Raw genomic sequence first — 18,756 nt, 5'->3', positions numbered from 1 at the left:
TACGGGTCTTGGAATTGGTTTAACTCGTAACACTGGGACCTGGAGAAGGATGTTGATCTTATTATGACTTCAGAGTATGAAGATTCTTTTAATTCCTTATACTCTATGACCAAAGTGTGGTCTCTGTAGTCAGTAGTAGCAAATTCTTCTCCTGGCCTTGCAACACCAAGAGATGGAGGAGATGGTGTGGGAGCTTCTATTGGTGCCTCCGTGGACGGTTCTGGATGAGCCTCATCCTCATCTTTCCCAGATTGGTTGCTGTTTTCTATATCGGAAAGAGGAGTTGTCATGAGGTAAACATAAGCCCGGCTTGCAAATAGCCCACGATTTCGAAGGTACTCAGAATATGAACATTCCTTTCCATCTGTATCTGTGAACTTGGACATTGCTTGCCGATCGTAGTTTCCAAGTTCTATCTCCATCCTGTTTACAGGGCCATATTTTGTACTTCCCTCTGGAAAAAACATTCTTTTTCCTTCAGAAATTAGAAAATCGACAGTGACTTCACTGTCGTCAGTAAAGGTTATCTGCCGGATTGTGCCACCACCCGTTTTTCGAACTTGTTTATAGTCCTTTAACGAGTCAGAGCGATGAAGCCATCCGATATGAATTTATTTTCCCTTGACTTTCTTGTCAGTCGTCACTTTACGGGTATTTTTGGGCTCCTTTTTCCCCTTCTTGAGCACTTCCTCACTCTTAATCTTGTCCACAAGATCTTTAATTCGCTCTTTCTTTGCTGCTGAAATAAATAAAGAAAATAAGTTAGATTTCGCGCTAATGTTGATGTTAATTCTTTCCCAAAAAAATGCAGCGTAATATGAAGATTGGTTGACTGACTGACTTATTGATTGATCTTGACTACTTGAGAAACATGTTTAAACCTCAATACTGTTAACAAGAAACCTTTTAAACTCTTGTTTTATGTCATTGAAAAGTGTAATGGTTTGTCATTGGGGCCCACCCTTTTAAAAAGGTTGTACTACCTAACAATTGTGCTGCAGTAATCTTTCACCCGAACTACCTAATCAACATCTCAACATCAACATCATTAATAAGCTGACAACTGCACCCACCAGCTAATGTTCCAGCAGTTTTTGCTTCCAAAGCACTACGTATTTTTGCAACATGGCCTATTGCCACACCCATAGTTGCAAATTGACCATCTGACACCATTTTTACTGAATCTATACAGAGTACCTGTTGGTAATAAAAAAGAAAAAATTGTGAGTACATTGAACACATCAGTATTCATTTATATACATTATTGAATAGACTGCCTTATTATCCTTTTTTTCCCCACTGAGTTCGGCGTGACCTTACTTCGACGTTTGCCCTATGGGGGGGGGGGGGGGGGGGGGGGTCTCCCATATATGGACTATATGGGAGTGATCCGCTGAACAGGCTACGGTTTTTCGAGCTTCGTATCATAAACATTTTCCATTTTTTGGCTATCTTGTCATATACAGGTATCTATTTTTCGTCAACCTCGGCAACAGTAACAGAGAGTAACGGCAGAGTAACCTCCCCCACCCGGGTCCTGTGCCTTAGATTATGAGATACATGAGATTAAAAGCGTGTGGTGGGTGTGTTTGTAGGTGAAACGTATAGGTGTAATTGGTATTTTGACAGCCTAACATGATGAAAAATACGGAACACGCTGCGAAGAGTAAGGGGTAAGAAAACCGAATATGACTGAAACGTAAGGTACAATGTAGTAGAACTTAAGCGATGGTTATTCTAAAAATAGCCCACTTAATAGATGCATGGCTCAGAAAAAAAGTTTAATATTATACGGAAAGCAATACCGAGAAATATACATTATCTTCTATAGTTTTATCTTATTATTTTTTAATAAAACATTGCTTGTCAGTACAAACTAAACAACAGAAATCGTACCCATAGAGATGACAATTTGGGTTTGTTTGCCTAAGTTGTGACGTCACTGCCACGCAGCCCTGTTCGATTACGACCGGATGTGGAACAAGGACATGACATGTGTATGTGAGCCTAGATAACATGAAAGCGTGAGTGACAACTGATGAAATGTACAAGTGACTAAAGTTGTGACATAAGAAGAAACTCATGTAAACGAAGAAAGTAGTAGATATTGGAAATATATAAAATAGAGTGATTGAAAGACGCTATAGGGAAGGAAGAAACGGGTCAAAAAAATTGGAAAAACAGTAAATATAATTTAGGAATGGCTAACTGCGATAAGGCTATCGGAGATCGTTACCGAAACCAGAACGATAGACGATAAAGGGAGTAAACTATTGTAAACGACGTGGTGGGTAAGACAAGATACCGGTTCGAGTAATAATAATAATAATTTATTATTTGTATTGCGCAATTTAACATGTTAATATGATCAACTGCGCATTACATATAGGTACACTAAAATACTAGGCATAAAATCTCTAAAAAACTACAAAAAGAGTACATAAAAGATTTAATAACTAAGATACAGTTTAGACGTCGAATCCCGCACGCGCCGAATCCAATGCAGACAAACCAAACATTAGTTTGTCCATCTGCACTAGACCCGACACGCGCAAAATTCCACTTCCCAACCGGGCCCAACACGTTAAAGTGCAACTGAACCCAAAATATTCGCATTAGTTATCAAAAGATATTGAATTTATAATAAACATAGTGTTATTTTTTTTCAAATTGGGTAAAAGCTCGATTCGTAATATAAATTTGAATTTGGCGCCCTTGCCGAATTTAGAGGTTCCTCGTGCAATTTAGGGGCCTGGGTCGAGTGACGTCAGCTAAGGTACGCGAACTAGCAAGCTATACAAAGCTATAGTAAAGTAAAGGCATCGTTCATGCTTGTTGCTCCCTTGTATTCCTTGTTATCGCTCGAAACATCGAAATCTTCTGGAAAACAACATAAATGGAAATGTCACTAAGCTGTTCGGATACTGAGAGCTCTTTAGGCTCTTTTATTGGTGATATATCGGATCTTGAAGAGGAATTTGAAGAGACAACGGTTGACGCGTCGACAACCGCCAAATGTTCATCTACAGCAGGAGCTGAACTCGATGATGTAGACGAAGGCGCTTATCAGGATGAGCCCATAGCAAGTGATCAGTGGATGGACCAATATAACCAGAGGCAAAAGGAAATCGAAGAGCTTGAATCAGAGCTAAAGAAGCGACTTACCGGCGAATTGCCAGCTAGCGATTGGTAAGTGAGAAACTCGTGGTCGCATTCAACTCCTAAAGTTAAGAATTATGTGAAACGTAAACACAGATTTTTTTAGCAAACTTATTTATTCTTTATTTATTATTTATTTATTTATTGAAGGTGCAAGTGCGGAAGTTGTGCAATCACGAACCTCCAAAACATAAGCGAATGTTACTGTTGCACGGAAATAGAAGGTTGTGTTGAATCCCTCACAACAGATCTGGTACGACAAGAATTGTCACCCGAAGTTGAACTTTCCTGTGTGACCCAACATCCTGGATTCCAACCGGTTTGCCTCAACAAGTGGAGTTTGAGAATGGCTGCCGACAGATTCAAGACGAAAAATAAGCAGAAATATCGTCAAACAGGATCTGAAGAAAGGTAAGAATGTGTAATATTGTTCAGTGCGTGTCCCTTACAGTAGTTAAGACTTACTCACGTTTGACGTAAAAGGTTGCTTTACATTCATTTCGGAATAGCCGTTGTTGTTGTTGACAACATTATTATCAGATGTAGGTCTAAAGAGCTATCTATTTGTTTGTTTGTTTTTTGAAAGCGAGAGTTCTTTCGCCCTTCCATGACCCTCCCATGGCATTTTCACGTACATACACTTCTCTCCACTACTAGTCAACACCTATATAAAGTGGAGAAGTGTTTATGTTGTCTTGGAATCTATTCCCTAATTTATTTCCCGTTCCCTTCATAGGTTTTTGAGAAGTATCGCTTATAGAGAATTTTCGCGCCTCATTCATGGCTGGCTTGGATCAAGGAGAATTCCTTTACCAGCATGTGCGTACCTCGCCATACGAGATGCATTTCCTCTTGGTACAAGTGAAGTAACTTACACCGGATTTGATTTGGATGAAGAATCATAGACTCAATGTTTCTGCAATTACTCTTATTTATTTCTTTTTTTAACTGATGAATGTTTTTACTATAAATCAGTAAAATAAAGTATACTTTTTACAGCTTTATGAAGCTTTATCAAATACATAATATTATATACAAGTTTGACGAACTGGACCCACTATCGGTTGTAAAAAATGTCAGTTTCAAAACTCAGAACATAGAACCTTAGACTGAAATGGTACACGAGTAGCACAGCAAAAAGTCTCTGGTGTATCTCAAACTATTCAGAGGTTTACTATGTCATTTTCCATTCTGGTTCCAGCTTCTATGTTACTGAAATAGGCAATAATTTCACAATGGTCCAAAGTTTTGGCATTTGGTTTTCCTATTAAATAGTTTGTTTGATGGTATGGTGCATTAAATGAGAAAATTAATGCTATTTTGTTAATTAAGAACTGGAACAAAAATTGATTACTGTACATATCATGCTAATAAAAATATTTATGTTTTGTTATTTCTTGGACAATCTTTAACTTTGTTATGCCCCTTCATGGGTTGCTGACATTGTCTGCACTTCGGGGGTGCTCTATTTGCAGGAACTTCATGTTGGACCTGTGCTTGGTTCTGCAATGCTATGAAATAGATACAAGGTTTTCAGAATAATGCATATAGGCATTATAAGAATAAAAAAATACTAGGCCACCCATACCTGGTGTAGTGGCAGGCGTATCAGCAACTTCCATACTTCTTCTTTCCAGTCTTTTTTGAATGGCTTCAGCAACAGGCTGCTTTTGAAGTACCGAGTTCATAGGGGATGGAGTCATTTCTTGTAGTTCATCTCTGGCACTTCTAATTTCTTCTTTGCTGCTTGTCAGGAAGGTGTCATACAATTCCTCTACATAATCTGTAAAATAACACTTGAGGGTGAGTTTATTTGTTATCGCATAACATTTATTAAAGTTTTGTTGGGAAATATTATAACTATTAAACACCATTTCTTACCAAAGTTTTGGGTGATGCACACATTCCTCACTGTGGCCTCCCCGTTTTTGAACTTTGGATATGACACCCTCAACTGCTCAGTCCCATCAGCTTTGTACTTAACTTCTCTGTATAAGTTGGAATTAAAGTGGAGAATGGCTAAGATGTGTCTAAAAAACAAAAATTACATCTAAATTATACCCTCTGGTAAACACAAAATAAGTGCAACAGAAAATGTTAAAGGCAGAATACAATTACTATTATCTAAGCAACTACATGTAACTGCATCGCCTACAAATAACATAGGATGAAACTTAGGGTTATAAATCTCTTGCAGCATGTTGAAGTGCAGGTCAATATGGGGACCAAACACTAGCTGTCAAGAAATCAAAAGTCTTTTGTTTTGACCCTCATATTGCTAAATATGCAAGAGGTCGAATACCTAGAAATAAAGAAAACACACAGTCTGAATAAAATGGAACTTGGAAACACAAAGAGTACCTGCTGTACATTCCAACATATGAGTATGCGATCATTTTGGGTGCGAAATAATTCACGACGGAGTGGAAACCTTCCAAACCACTTGTTTGGTCCAGAGGAGAGGCTTGTTTTATTCCTCTAATGAGGCTTGGTTTCGACAGTGCAGTTACTAACTTGTCATGGGCTGTTGAACCTACAGTACACATACAAACTGAAATGACAACATTGCACAAAGTAACAAAACAACGGTCATAAGGTAATAAAGAAGATAAATGTAAAGATTAAAAACAGGACAGAAAATAACGTGTCCTTGATAACAGAGTGTGTGCAAGGGAAGAATTGACTGTACCCAACTGCTTAGACAATAGTCCATTTAATATACACTTATTTCAATAAAGTTAGTCACCTGAAAAGGTATGAAGCTGAGGCCCACAAGGATTATGGGTAGATACATTTTACACGTCCAACCGCTTGATAACTATTCATGGACTTCTGAATTTTTTACCGGTTACAGTCTCACCTCTTCTGAGTATCATCGAGCTGCAGTTTGTATTGAAAAAGCTTTGTATATATATCCTTTTTTGATATGAAAAGTTTCCCATGACACTCAGTGATCTCAGCTTTCTAGGTTTTTGGTGACTAACTTTATTGAAATAAGTGTATCCATGGTATAACAAACAATAATATAAGGTCTTTTTTCTTCAGTGATACCTTTTTCTAACCAGGTTCTATTTCTGATCTCCCTATGGGCACACTTGTTGAACAAAGGATCACCAAGGTCACTGTGCACATTGATTACATGGCTAAAGAAGGACTTAAACTTTGCCCATATAAGATTACCATCACCACTATGTGTTGATTGTGCACTCCAATATAAGTGGTTCTCACAGGGCCTTATCCAATCCTTTAGAACTTCACAAGCCTTTTCTTTGGTCAATTTAGAGAGTACTTTCCTTATTTCTGTAAGAAAGAATAAAATGTTATACAAATACATTATCTTGATCAATTCACACTGCAACAATCATCCCAGTCACTTTTCTCTGTTTTCACAGTTCCATGCTGATCATCTTGATCTGTGAGGTCTTTGCTTTTCTTGAGGGCTGTGATTTCAGCTTCTAACTGTAATACTAAGGCAGATGGAAATGATCAGTGAATATTAGTGATGAAAATTCTACACATTGAAATATGATTTATAATAAAATGTAGGTATCTCCAATCAAACACAAAAAATGGCTTATGAAAAATCAAGATAATTAATTTGTAAACTGATGCAGTATATAGTATCGATACAAACATTTTTATTATTTCATTCTATATATGTTACATGAAAAGTAAAACATAAGCTTACTTCTCTGATTTGCACATTCTAGTTGCTCCTCCTTTTCATCAACTTGATTCTTCTTTATTCGCCACCTCTGCCTCCAGCATGTTTTTTCCTTTTTCAGTCTTGAGCAGGACTTACATGACGTTTTGGTTTTCTAATAAGGTAAAAGAAAAGACTCAGTACACGTAAAATAAACTTACTCTGTTTGCAGTTATTAGAGAACACCTACTGTACAGTAGCCTACAGCTTCCCCCCATACCATAACTAACAATAATTCTTACCTCTGGTAAACTTAGCTTTACAGGCATCGGATCGGTACTAACATCCAGGTTATCTTCCTGTTCTGACAACGCGGGCGAAGAGGCAGTTGTGTCGTTGTTTACCGGTACCGTCGGAGGTACCGCAAGTGTGTCTTCTCGTTGTTCTAGGTGGACAGAGGCAGCTTCATTGCTGGTGTTGGTTCTATCCTTACTCGTAGATGGAGCTTGCACCTCTAGTTCTTTTTGTTGGTCATACTCATCTAATGCAGTCTTTATTGTCTACAAATTAATAATAATTTCTGAGTTTTGCAATCAAAAGCAAGAAGCTTTGAAGTATTAGCTTATATCTCACCTTGCGTCTTTTTCGTTGGCTGATTCCTTCGCTCTCGAATGAAGTACCAGCTTGTAGTGTAGGATACACACAGACACCAAATTCATCCCTTTTCAGACGAGGAATTTGTGGCTTTTCATGCCCAGGCAATAGTGCATATCTTATGGATAAATCCTCTGGTCGAAAGTGCTTTGAGCAGATGGAAGAACCCTTCGATTCAAAGAAATTTTTCCGCTTCTGGTTGACAAACTTCACCCAGGTTCTCCGCCGCCTCTTTGCTTCTGGCCGATTATCGTTAAAAAAGGGGATCGCAAATAAAAATATTCCTTCTTTGGGGTTTGGGGTACTACTACAACCCCAAACGACACACCGATTCGGCATATTTCGCTTAAATTTTGCTATACATACTCTTCAAAAAACTCTCTTTTCACATTATTTGGCTTGTGTTCTTCACATCGGCATCGCTATCCTACCTTTGTATACGTCACAATAGTCTCGATCCAGGCCCTTGACTAGAACCGCGGTTTTCGGATGTCAACGCAAATTTCGTAAAAATTTAATACTTTCAAAAATTCACCATAAATCGAGCTTTTACCCAATTTGAAAAAAAATAACACTATGTTTATTATAAATTCAATATCTTTTGATAACCAATGCGAATATTTTGGGTTCAGTTGCACTTTAAAACAAATGGGAAACTAATTTGTAAATATTAGGTAAAAGGAAATCTAATTAAGAGCTAGCCTAAAAAGGTGGGTCTTTAACAACGTCTTGAATCTATTAAAATGTCTCTCATTAAGTATCTCTTGTTCCATAACTTCGGAGCAGCCGCCGAAAAAGCACGGTCTCCTAGTGTCTTTTTGGTCAAAAAGCTTGGCGGCTGCAAAAGCAAACCTTTAGAAGATCTAAGATTATAAGAATTGTTATCCTTAATGCTAACCAGTTCACATATATATCTTGGGGCAAGCCCATTAATTTGCTTTAAAAGTAAATAAGATAAAATCTATCTATCCTAAATTTAACCGGTAACCAATGCAAAAAGTTTAAAACTGGCGTAATATGAGAGTATCTAGGTATTCTATATATAAGCCCAGCTGCTGAATTATGGACTCTTTGTAATTTCGCAATGTTTATTGCTGGAGTGACACAACACTTGAGATATAAACTAAGTAATGTAAGGAAGATTGTGAGTGTAAAGCAAGTTATGAGCCCATGACTAGAGTGTAAACGAATTTTATTGAAATCCGACTGAAATATGGGTGGAGCGAGGGAGAGAAGGTTACTGATAATGTGAAAGTAACGTAAAATATGACATGCCATGAAGACTGGCAGTTAGTAAATGACCGGAATTGAAGCAAAAATTAACCTAGATAACGGGATTGACGTCTGATTCCGAAAGTGCATTCAAGACTCACTGGCTGAGCATGTAAGCTAATTGCCAAAATCCATTGTCAATATAGTAACTTTGCTTAATACTGCATGTTGAAGACAATAGATGTTCCCCAGAAGATGGGGCATCTTTCAATACAATATGATAAATACAGCTACTTTTAATATGGCATGATTGAATATGCCTCACTTTCCTGAGGTTGGGATTACAATTGACTGGTGCATTAGAATGGTATTGTAATAATGTACCTTGTGCTTCATTCAAATTTCATTCAAATTTGTCAACTGGCACTCTTCGAGAAGTTTGGCAAACTGAAATTTAAACGGCATAGATTAACTTCCACATTGTTACCTGTCCTACTGAAAATGTATAGAACAAATCAGTACTATTATAGAACTGGCCGCTTGATTTTAAATAGCAAAAGAAACTATATATTTGTGCTAATAATGCGACGTGATCAAAAGATGCCTCCATATGAAGTTATATAGTTAACGGGTATTCTTTAAGGTCCAAAGTGATATTGAATCAAAGTAAATAATGCGCATTATTTCTCTCTTAGTACTAGGCTTTCGCATTAATTTTTGCTTCGCAAACCCAAGGAGATGTTAATCTAATTAAGAACCACCATCTCTGAAGAAAATTTCTTAGAAACCATGTACCAGAGAAAAGATTGATTATGAAAACATCCCCTTACCCCTTACCTCTTCGTCCATCTTGAAATGCTAAAGCAAGGCCGGAGCCTGGGTTTGTGAAGCACATGGAAATAGAATTATCTCTGAAGTCTGATATCTGAAGTCTGAAGTCTGAAGTCCCTTCTCGGCCATCGTAGGTCAACAGAGCATATGCTCGGTGTTTTATACTACTAATTTGCATTTCAATACTTTTTTTTTTTACGTGACCGCTGACCAGTAGGCAGGAAAAAAATCTGCATAATTATCCCATATTGCGGAGCATATCGTAAGAGAACCTCCAGCCAAAAGAATACCAAAACACAACAATAGATTTACAGCAACAATTCATGTTCCTGGGAAGTTTTGTTGGCTTTTCCATGTGTAGTCCTTCCGGCATTTTGTATTTGAGCATGTTGTCCTCACTTTTACCATTGTTCCAACTTCCCTTGTCTCAGTTAAAGGATTGCGACTTGTGAGAGTGACAAAATTGAAACAAAAGCAAAAGTTGAGACAAAAACACAATAGACTGATTTAGCATCGGGACGGCGACGCCGAAGACGACGTGACGGCGCGCGGTATGGACTGGGTTCTAGGACGGCAAGACTGCGTGAGTATACGTGATTTAGCTAGCTTGACGAAGACGTGACGGATACAAGAGAAAATCAAAATGGCGTCGGTTTGTTTTTGTCGTGGTTTATTCTCAAAAAAATAAAAACACTCCTATAAAAGTCAAAGCAACTACAGTACAGTACAACTACGGACTTCAGGTTGTCAGAGAAGCCCTTTTGCTTGCTTTCGACCAAAACATTATCGACGAGTATGAATTTGCTCTTCTCTACGATGCCAATTCCTCTAGAGAAGTATTTCCTTATTGGAAATTTGGTAGGTTTGATATGGATGATTGGGATGATGCTGAATGTCAAACAGAACTGCGATTTGCGAAGAAAGATTTGAATGGCCTGATTGAAGCGCTTGGATTTCCTCCAAAGTTTTGTATGTTGTCAGGGAACAGTATGTGGTGATGTCTGTTGTATTTCTACTCGGATCGAACCGGATTTAGTCAGAGACTACTAACACACAGAGAACGTTGTCCCAACGTGCTTTCAAATGGCGGTCCTCTCTTTTTACACACAGGGATCCCAACATGATAATATTAACCACAGGTATCCCAGACACTACATTCCCTCCCCTTTTGGGAAAACTAATTAACAACAACTGATTCAACAACAAATGTCAAATTGACTAATGTCACTGTCCTAGCACATGGTCCTTGAGGTATGCTGGTGGTCGCCGGTCTCTTTTCAGCCTCTGTTGTACTGTAGTTCCTTCATTCTCTGGAGTTGCAGTGTGCGTTGCTTTCTCTATGGCCAGTTCTGGTACTTCCAGCTCCGGCTTTACCTCCTTTGTCTCTTCCTTTAGGAGCTTCATTTGTGATGTGTTGCGCTTGTGTTCAACTCCATCCTGAGACTTGACAAGAACTTGGTTTCCAAATTTTCCATTGACTTCATATGGCACAGGTTCATAGTTAGTGCTTAACTTATTCTGTTTTGTCTGCTCCAGGAGGATCTTGTCTCCGACTTTAATGCTACTTTCCTTAGCATGCCTCTTCACATCAACGTAATCTTTATTCTTCTGCTTCATTTCAGCATCCTTATCTCTTACTTCCTGGTATGTTTCGCTATTGTAGCGACGAATATCGGGAATCTTTGAATGAATGTTCCTCCCAAACATCAGCTCCGCTGGACTCGTTCCGGTTGTCGAGTGAGGCGTTGTCCTATACGCTAACAGATAGGCGTTGATTTCTTGTCTCCAGTCCTTTCCTTGAGACTTGGCAATCTTCATAGCTTTCAGCAGGCTTCTGTTTTGTCTTTCCACTTCCCCGTTTGCTTGAGGCCAGTAAGGTGTCGACCTCCTGTGCTCTATACTATTCTGCTTTAAGTAGGTTTCAAACGTTTCTGCCACAAACTGGGGCCCATTATCAGTTTTGATAGACAGCGGATAACCATATCCGGCGAAGATAGGTTCCAGTGCTTTGATAATACTGTTAGCTGTAACAGAGTTCATAATCACAACTTCATAGAAACGAGTAAAATAGTCTACAACAACTAACAAGTGTTCCCCTGTTCGCATTGGACCTAACAGGTCGGCTGCAACATCCTGCCACGGTTCGGTCGGCAGCTTTATGGTCTTGACAGGTTCTGGTGGACTTGGTAAACTGACTAGTTGGCATTCATAGCATGTCTTGCACTTTGATTCCGCATCTTTGTCAAGTCCGAGTCACCATACTTTGGACCTTAAGCGTCTTTACTGTCCCTTGGTGTCCCTCATGGCCTAGCTCTACAACTTGCATCCACAATTTCGCTGGGATGACTAGTCTGGTTCCTCTCAATATCAAGTGTCCACAAACACAGAGTTCATGTCTGACAGACTTGTAAGCTGCAGGGCAGGTCTCCCATGCATCCGAGAGAATGCATTTTCGCAGCTCTTTTAATTCTTTGTCTTCTGCAGATTCCTTCTTAATTTCTTCCATGCTTATGGCTGCTGGAGTTGCATTAGCTGCTACGAAACAAACATACTCTTCCGTCTTGTTCCTCTTGTTCATTGAAGCGTCCTTTGTAAGGCGGGACAGGGCATCTGCTATGTTGTTGGGCCCAGGAATGTACTTAACTGTAAAATGGTAGGGTCGTAACCTGAGAACCCACCTCTCTACTCTGGCAGAAGGCTTTGACCTTTCGGAATAAATGTATTCCAGGGGCTTATGATCTGTTAGCAGTTCAAAGTCTATTCCTAATAAGTACATTGAACCTCTCGCAAGCCCATACAATTGCTAAGGCCTCTCTTTCTGTCTGCGAGTAGCGACGTTCTACGTCCTTTAAGCTCCTGCTAGCATAGCATACCGCTCTGTCTACCCCGTCCTTTTCTTGGACAAGGACTGCACCCACACCCACTGGGCTGGCACCTGTTATAACCTTTCCAAAATGACCTACTTTTTTACACTTATTACAGGTTGCATTCCGTGCTGGGCAGTTCAAGTCACAGCTAAGATGGCCCTATTCCACTCGGTCTCTTCTGTTTTCTCTCGTCTCTTGTATGAACAACATTGATCTCTCCTTTAAAGTCTTGTTCCATCTTTCTGGCCTGTACTTGAGCTGTCTCCATAGCTCTAGCCATGTCTCTAGGTCAGTTCCTTTTGCAAGCAATTTTGTCCTCAGTTGGGGAGAATTGCATTTGTCAATAATTTGATCTCTTATGTTTTCATCTATGGCGTCTCCAAAATCGCAGTTCAGTGCTTTGATTCTCAATGTTGATACGAACTGGTCGATGGTTTCCGATATTTCTTGCTTCATGTTTCTAAATTGACGTCTTTCATATGGAATGTTTGCTTTAGGAGTAAAGTAGTCGTCCAGTACCTTCATTGTTTTCTTGTATTTTGTCTCGCCTTCGCCAACTTCAAGATCATCTAATCCCTCAAAAATGGTCTGGACAGATTCTCCAGCACAGTGTAGAAGCAAAGCTTGCTTTTGATCGTCATCTTTCACCCCTTTTCCTACGATGAAATATTCGAAAGACTTTTTCCATCTTTTCCACCGAGGAGCTACGCTGGTCGGGTCTCCTGACGAATCAAACGGTTTAATACTTCCAAATTCAAGCTCTTTTGCCATCTTTCTTTAAGAACGAATCTAATCAGTACATCTTTTTGTCCTCGTCGCCAATTGTGTTGTATTGTTGTATTTCTAATGTCGAAGCCATTTGTGTGCTTTTGAAAAGGCTTGCTTTCCCTTGTCGATACAGGGATATGGTGCCCAGATTCGGAAGAAATCCTAGCTAGTCGTGTTTTATTTTTAACACGGTTCTGGATTTCGTTTATGACAGCCATCACCATCGCCTTTCAGACTGGAATCAACCAATGTTACAACCACAGAAATTAAAAGAATATGCTGAAGCAATTCATCGACGAGGTGCTCCGTTGTCTAACTGTTTTGGGTTCGTGGATGGAACACTTTGCCAGGTTTCAAGGCCAAAGCGTAATCAAAGAGTTCTCTATAATGGCCATAAAAGAGTTCACGGCATAAAATTTCAAAGTGTGGTGACACCAAATGGGATGATTGCAAACATGTGTGGACCATACGAGGGAAGGAGACACGACAGCACGATTCTACAGGAATCCAACATGCTAACAGAGCTGAGGCGTATTGACTGGGTATATGGAGAACCACTTTGCCTTTATGGGGATCCGGCATACCCATTAAATGTGCATCTCCAGACTCCATATAGGGGAGCACATCTAACCAACGATATGGTGTTGTACAACAAGACAATGAGTGAGGTCAGAGTTTCAGTGGAGTGGATGTTTGGGAACATTACCAACTATTTCAAGTTTGTAGACTTTAAAAAACAACTAAAAGTTGGTCTTAGTGCTTTTGGAAAGCTCTACCTCGTAAGTGCTTTGCTGGAGAATGCAAGAACATGTTTATATGAAAATGTAGTTTTCCAGTTTTTTAATTTACCACCTCCTACCCTACAAGAGTATTTCCAGTAGTTATATATAGTAGTTGTTTTAAGTTGTAGCATTTGGTTAAGTTTCAATCTATATATTTACATTTAGATAGATCCAAATGCCACGACATGAAATAACTGTTTGCAGGTAATAGAGTGTAACTTTAATACAGACTACAGTAAAAACTCCATTTGAGAACCAGTTGATAATGTCAGAATCACCAGGCTGAAATTTAACATGAAAAATGATACATTTCTTAAGTATGCTTAAAGTGGATATCAAAGATTTTTTATTATGTTCAAAATCACTTATATGTGGACAGTGCACTAGTATGGTTGCATTATTTTTGTATTTCAAATTTCTTTTTTGGAGATATAAACATTTGAAATATCAATATGTAAATGAGACCACGTAAATTCAATTATCATTGATATACTGTACACTTGAAAGTATAAAGCTTTGGCAATGTGCAAAGCATGTGCTAAGGATCTAAGAATCTTTGTTTTTGGCTGGTAAATTTAAGAACCTGTTATGGACCTACTCACCTGATTTGTCACTAGATTCCAAATATTTAAGAACCATTACAATCTGACTTGGAAAAGTAGTGGAGGTTATTATATGCCGGACTTTTTACTGTATCTGCTATTACCTTAAGAAAGTGTGATGTTTTATCAAAACAATTCGGTTTAATTTACACAAATAATCGTGTTTATTTGTGGGAGGAGGGAAAAAAAACACAAAAACTGCAGAAATTGAACTCGGAACTCAGAACTGGGAAAAACAGTTAATAAAATGTTTGAAAACCAGGTTCATCAGAGCTCCAAATTCTTATTGTTCTTAATCACTTCGTCCCCTTATGAGCAAACTGTGACATCTAAGGAAAATAGGGCAAATGAAATGTAATGCTTTACATGTTTTTTTTTCTCAAGGATATTCAAATAACATTTATTATCATTCAAATTATTTTTTAATGGAAGACACATGAATAGCATTTGTTTGACATTACAAACTTGACATTGCAATACATTTGAAAGTAAATAATTTATTTATCTTTTTTTTGTTATTGCATTCAACTTTATTCAAAATGTCAAATATATTTATAGGTTCATAAATTCCCAAAGTTGTAAAGATATTGAATATAAATGTACCTGCACAATAAATAATTAAGGAGCCTTTTGTGCCACGTGGCATGAAGTACATACAGGTGAAGGCAATGTATAACTGTATGATATATAAATAATTATAAATATGAATATATATATATATATATAAACCCACAAACTAAAGAGAAAGGGAACTTAGGCTACAATAATATTAGTCCCTTTTTTGTGAACTTGAATGACCTAGCTGCTGTATCACAGCCAGCATCTGTTGTTGCATCATACATACATACATACATACATCTTTATTAAAGTGTCTAATCGTTCTCGCGCCAAAGGCACTAATTGGGGACACAAATAATTAATTAAAAATTAAAATCTCAAAAAAATCTTAGTTAATGCTAATAATCACATAAGTTACAATTCATGAACTACAAACAAAAAAAAATAAAATAAAAAATAAAAATTATTTCTAAAATTATTCCTAGTAAGAAAGACTAAACTAAGATTATTCTTGCACTAAGTCATACATAAATAACAATCCCTACCACAGCCCTCTAATACAGCCGATATATCCTTTTTTCTTATCATTTTCTTAAAGGCTGATAATGTTGAAATATTTTCTTTCCTCCTTACTTAATTTAGCCCACATCGCTGGTCCTAGAAATCTAATAGAGTACTTTCCATAAGCAACAGTCTCAAAGCGAGGCAGCCTAAAATCAGAATTTCTTAAATTATATCGTCTATCCATCTCATCAGTAATTTCAAATAGATCTCTTATATACTTTGGTGTTAATCCATTTTTCACGTTAAACATAAGTATAAGCAAATCCTGTAGCCTTCTATCATATAGTGTAGTCAAATTAGCTTTTTTGAGCAGTGAACCATATGCTTCTGATGTTGTATTAAAGACTGCACTCAATGCCCGTTCTTGCAACCTTTCTAATTTTCGTCTATCTGATGCACGTGAAAAATGCCAAACAAGATGATTAATTGACTGTGATTGTTTCACTTTTTCACCTCCTATATTAATGTCCATTGTTTTTTCCTGATTCTTGTGTCCTAACAATATACATTGATATTTATCACAGTTCACTTTCAACATGTTGTCCTCGTACCATTCTGTCATCCTTTCTCCATTTTCATTAAGCTTCTCTTGAACCATCGTACTTGAATCACAAGCCACATAAATTTGGTGATCATCAGCATACATCGATATATCAGTTCCCACGACTTGCATCGGTAGATCATTCTGAAAGATATTCCACATTAGAGGTCCAATCGTTGGGCCCTGAGGACATCCCTTTACAACGGCTTTCCAATCACTCGTAACTGTACCCATTCTGACACGATTTTCTCTTTGCTGAAAAAATGCCCGGACCAAATTTATAGAAGATTCTGAAAAATTGTATGCTTGAAGCTCACTTGTCAATAGAGGTGGGCACACAGAATCAAAGACTTTACTCATATCCGAGGATAAGACCGCTTCAGATTTCTTATCTGTATCTGTCTCTGTTGTCTCCCCCTCAGTGTCTTCCTCGGTCATTGGCTCTTCTTCAGTTATAGTGCCATCATCATCTGTACTCTCCATTTCATAGTCACTTTTAGCATTTTCTTCATCATATCTTGGTGCAGCAACAGGAGGAGGTGGATTTGGTGGGCCTGACAAGTGAATTTTCATACATTTAATATCAAAATAGAATACAGTAAAACTTACATGGTATAGGCCATCGATCACATCCCTCAAAATATTAGGCCATGAGCAACGACTCACTCTCAAAATGCAGAGTAAAATATTTTGTACAGTACCTTAGTGATCAGCTGCAAACTTCTTTTGTTTATGCTCCTCTCTCCTTAGTTGAGCTCTGCATTTTCTTAATTTTGTCCTCGTAGAAATCCATTGATTTCGCAGCTAACAATTTTTTCTCTGGAGGGAAGTACAACTCGAGCATTCCTGAACTGGAGTTTGAGTAAACTTACACTACAGAGTTTGAGTAAACTTACACTCACGGCTTCGGGACTATCATCACTAAAAAACGTAATTCTGTGCAACAAGATGCAGTTCTTACGGCTGTTTTCATTCCCACAACCCCCGACAACACAACGGTCGGGCATCTTAATAATAAAACCAAAATTTATCTTCGATTTCCACTATTTTCAATAAGCTTCTGTAACGCTACGAACGTTTCTACTAAGAAAAACCCTTGAACCGTTGATCAACAAGTCCCGTAAATGACGTCACAATTTTTGATCATCAATTAAGCTTTATTAAGAAACATAGCCATCCAATGGAGAACTCGTGGATATAAAAGTGTATTTATTTTGAGATATGGCTATTTTATAGAAATTATTATATGAGGATATTTGTAATTGAGTGATTGGTTTTAGACTTTCATCTTGAATTCTTGCAATTGAGTGGATTGTGGATTTTTTTATTATTCATGTTTAATCAATATTTAATCAAATCGCTAGAAAAATAAGGTGATATTGGATAGATAATTTTTTTGGAAAAAATATTTTAAAAAATTATCTCTATTATATATGTAGGTAGTCTCCCGGCGCGGGGTGGGAGTAGACTCCCATACATAGAAGGGTGGGGACCATACATATTCTTATCAGAGCCTTTGTCTGGTGGCGACTGTTAGGGATTAATTTTCGTTGTGGTAGTGTGTTTAAATAAAAAGTTAATAAAATTCCTGTAAAACTTAGTCATTTTTGGTACGAATTAGGTGTGAAACTTGCCAGTGATATGAGTTCAAGTAAGGAATTCTTGGTACCTTTTAGAGGTTATTTTTGAAATTTCCAACAAGCATTGGTGTTCGTATATAAAGGTAGTCTTTGGTACCTAAACTCTCTGCCAGAGTAACTGTGAGTAATATTATGAGGGGTATTCTTATTGTTTTGTACACTTGTTTTTGTTAATTTCTAGTGTCCATACTGCACCCTTAAGGCTGAGAGAAAAAGTGATTTGGGTAGACAGTGCATTAGGTACGTAGTATATATGGAAGTTTTCCTCCAACCTCCTTTTGATGGGTTGTAAACCACTAAAATAAACAAATCGTCAATTCTATATTGAACTCAACTTTTATTGAAGTAGAATAATAGAAAATCAGAAAATCATCCTTGGCTAAATATAACAGTAAATGATATAATGTAAATGTTATGTTGTAATTGTTTTTAATTTCTAGTGTCCATGCTGCACTCTTTAAGTCTTAAAAAAATCATTTGGGTAGATAGTGTAGTAGGTATTATGTATATAATGGGAGTTTTGTTGTCCTTAATCTTCCTTTGATGGGCTAATATAAACTACTGATATTGAACTCAACTTTCTCAACTCAACTTTTGTTGAATTAGAATGATAGGGAATCAGAGCATGAAAAATATTTTTGGCTTTATGAATATGTTACGGTATCAGAAATTGTAAATAATCTTGATTTTCTGTGCCAAAAAAGTGTTTAGTTAAGCTTTTGTATTTGTAGATTCAAAGAAAATTAGTATAGCTTATTTAATTGATATGTAATTTTGTGCACACAATTTTAGACTGTAACCAAAATGTTTGGAAATGTGGGGCAATAAATGATTAAACATTTATATTTGTAAGTGTACTATGTGACTGTTTGAAATTATACATACTGATTTAGTTTCATTTGCTTGTAACAATTCAACAGAACAATATAATGATA

General features: G+C 37.5%; 2 protein-coding genes and 1 pseudogene across 2 annotated transcripts; 2 read left to right on the top strand and 1 right to left on the bottom strand.

The window, feature by feature from the left end:
• Positions 1-2,704: 2,704 nt before the first annotated feature.
• LOC148908979 (uncharacterized) lies at positions 2,705-4,414 on the top strand. Its single transcript, XM_089033916.1, has 3 exons — positions 2,705-3,189; positions 3,310-3,570; positions 3,896-4,414. Exons 1-3 carry the CDS (start codon positions 2,897-2,899, stop codon positions 4,062-4,064), a joined length of 723 nt encoding a protein of 240 aa, XP_088890042.1. The 5' UTR covers positions 2,705-2,896; the 3' UTR covers positions 4,065-4,414.
• Position 4,415: 1 nt separating this feature from the next.
• On the bottom strand, positions 4,416-6,493 carry LOC148908978 (uncharacterized). Its single transcript, XM_089033914.1, has 5 exons — positions 6,211-6,493; positions 5,521-5,692; positions 5,041-5,189; positions 4,748-4,942; positions 4,416-4,670 (listed from the first exon to the last, which is right to left on the bottom strand). The coding sequence occupies exons 1-5, from the start codon at positions 6,491-6,493 to the stop codon at positions 4,540-4,542; spliced, it is 930 nt and encodes a 309-aa protein (XP_088890040.1). The 3' UTR covers positions 4,416-4,539.
• A 6,456-nt stretch (positions 6,494-12,949) lies between these two features.
• On the top strand, positions 12,950-14,015 carry LOC148908977 (uncharacterized; annotated as a pseudogene).
• The last annotated feature ends 4,741 nt before the right edge of the window (positions 14,016-18,756 follow it).

The sequence above is a fragment of the Actinia tenebrosa genome, unplaced genomic scaffold (genome assembly GCF_029948245.1).
Source record: "Actinia tenebrosa isolate PJP-AT-01 unplaced genomic scaffold, QUT_ActTen_1.0 PGA_scaffold2__45_contigs__length_23673736, whole genome shotgun sequence".
Classification (NCBI taxonomy): Eukaryota; Metazoa; Cnidaria; class Anthozoa; order Actiniaria; family Actiniidae; genus Actinia; species Actinia tenebrosa.
Note: the sequence above shows the minus strand (reverse complement) of the source record. Positions and strands in the feature narration are given on the sequence as shown.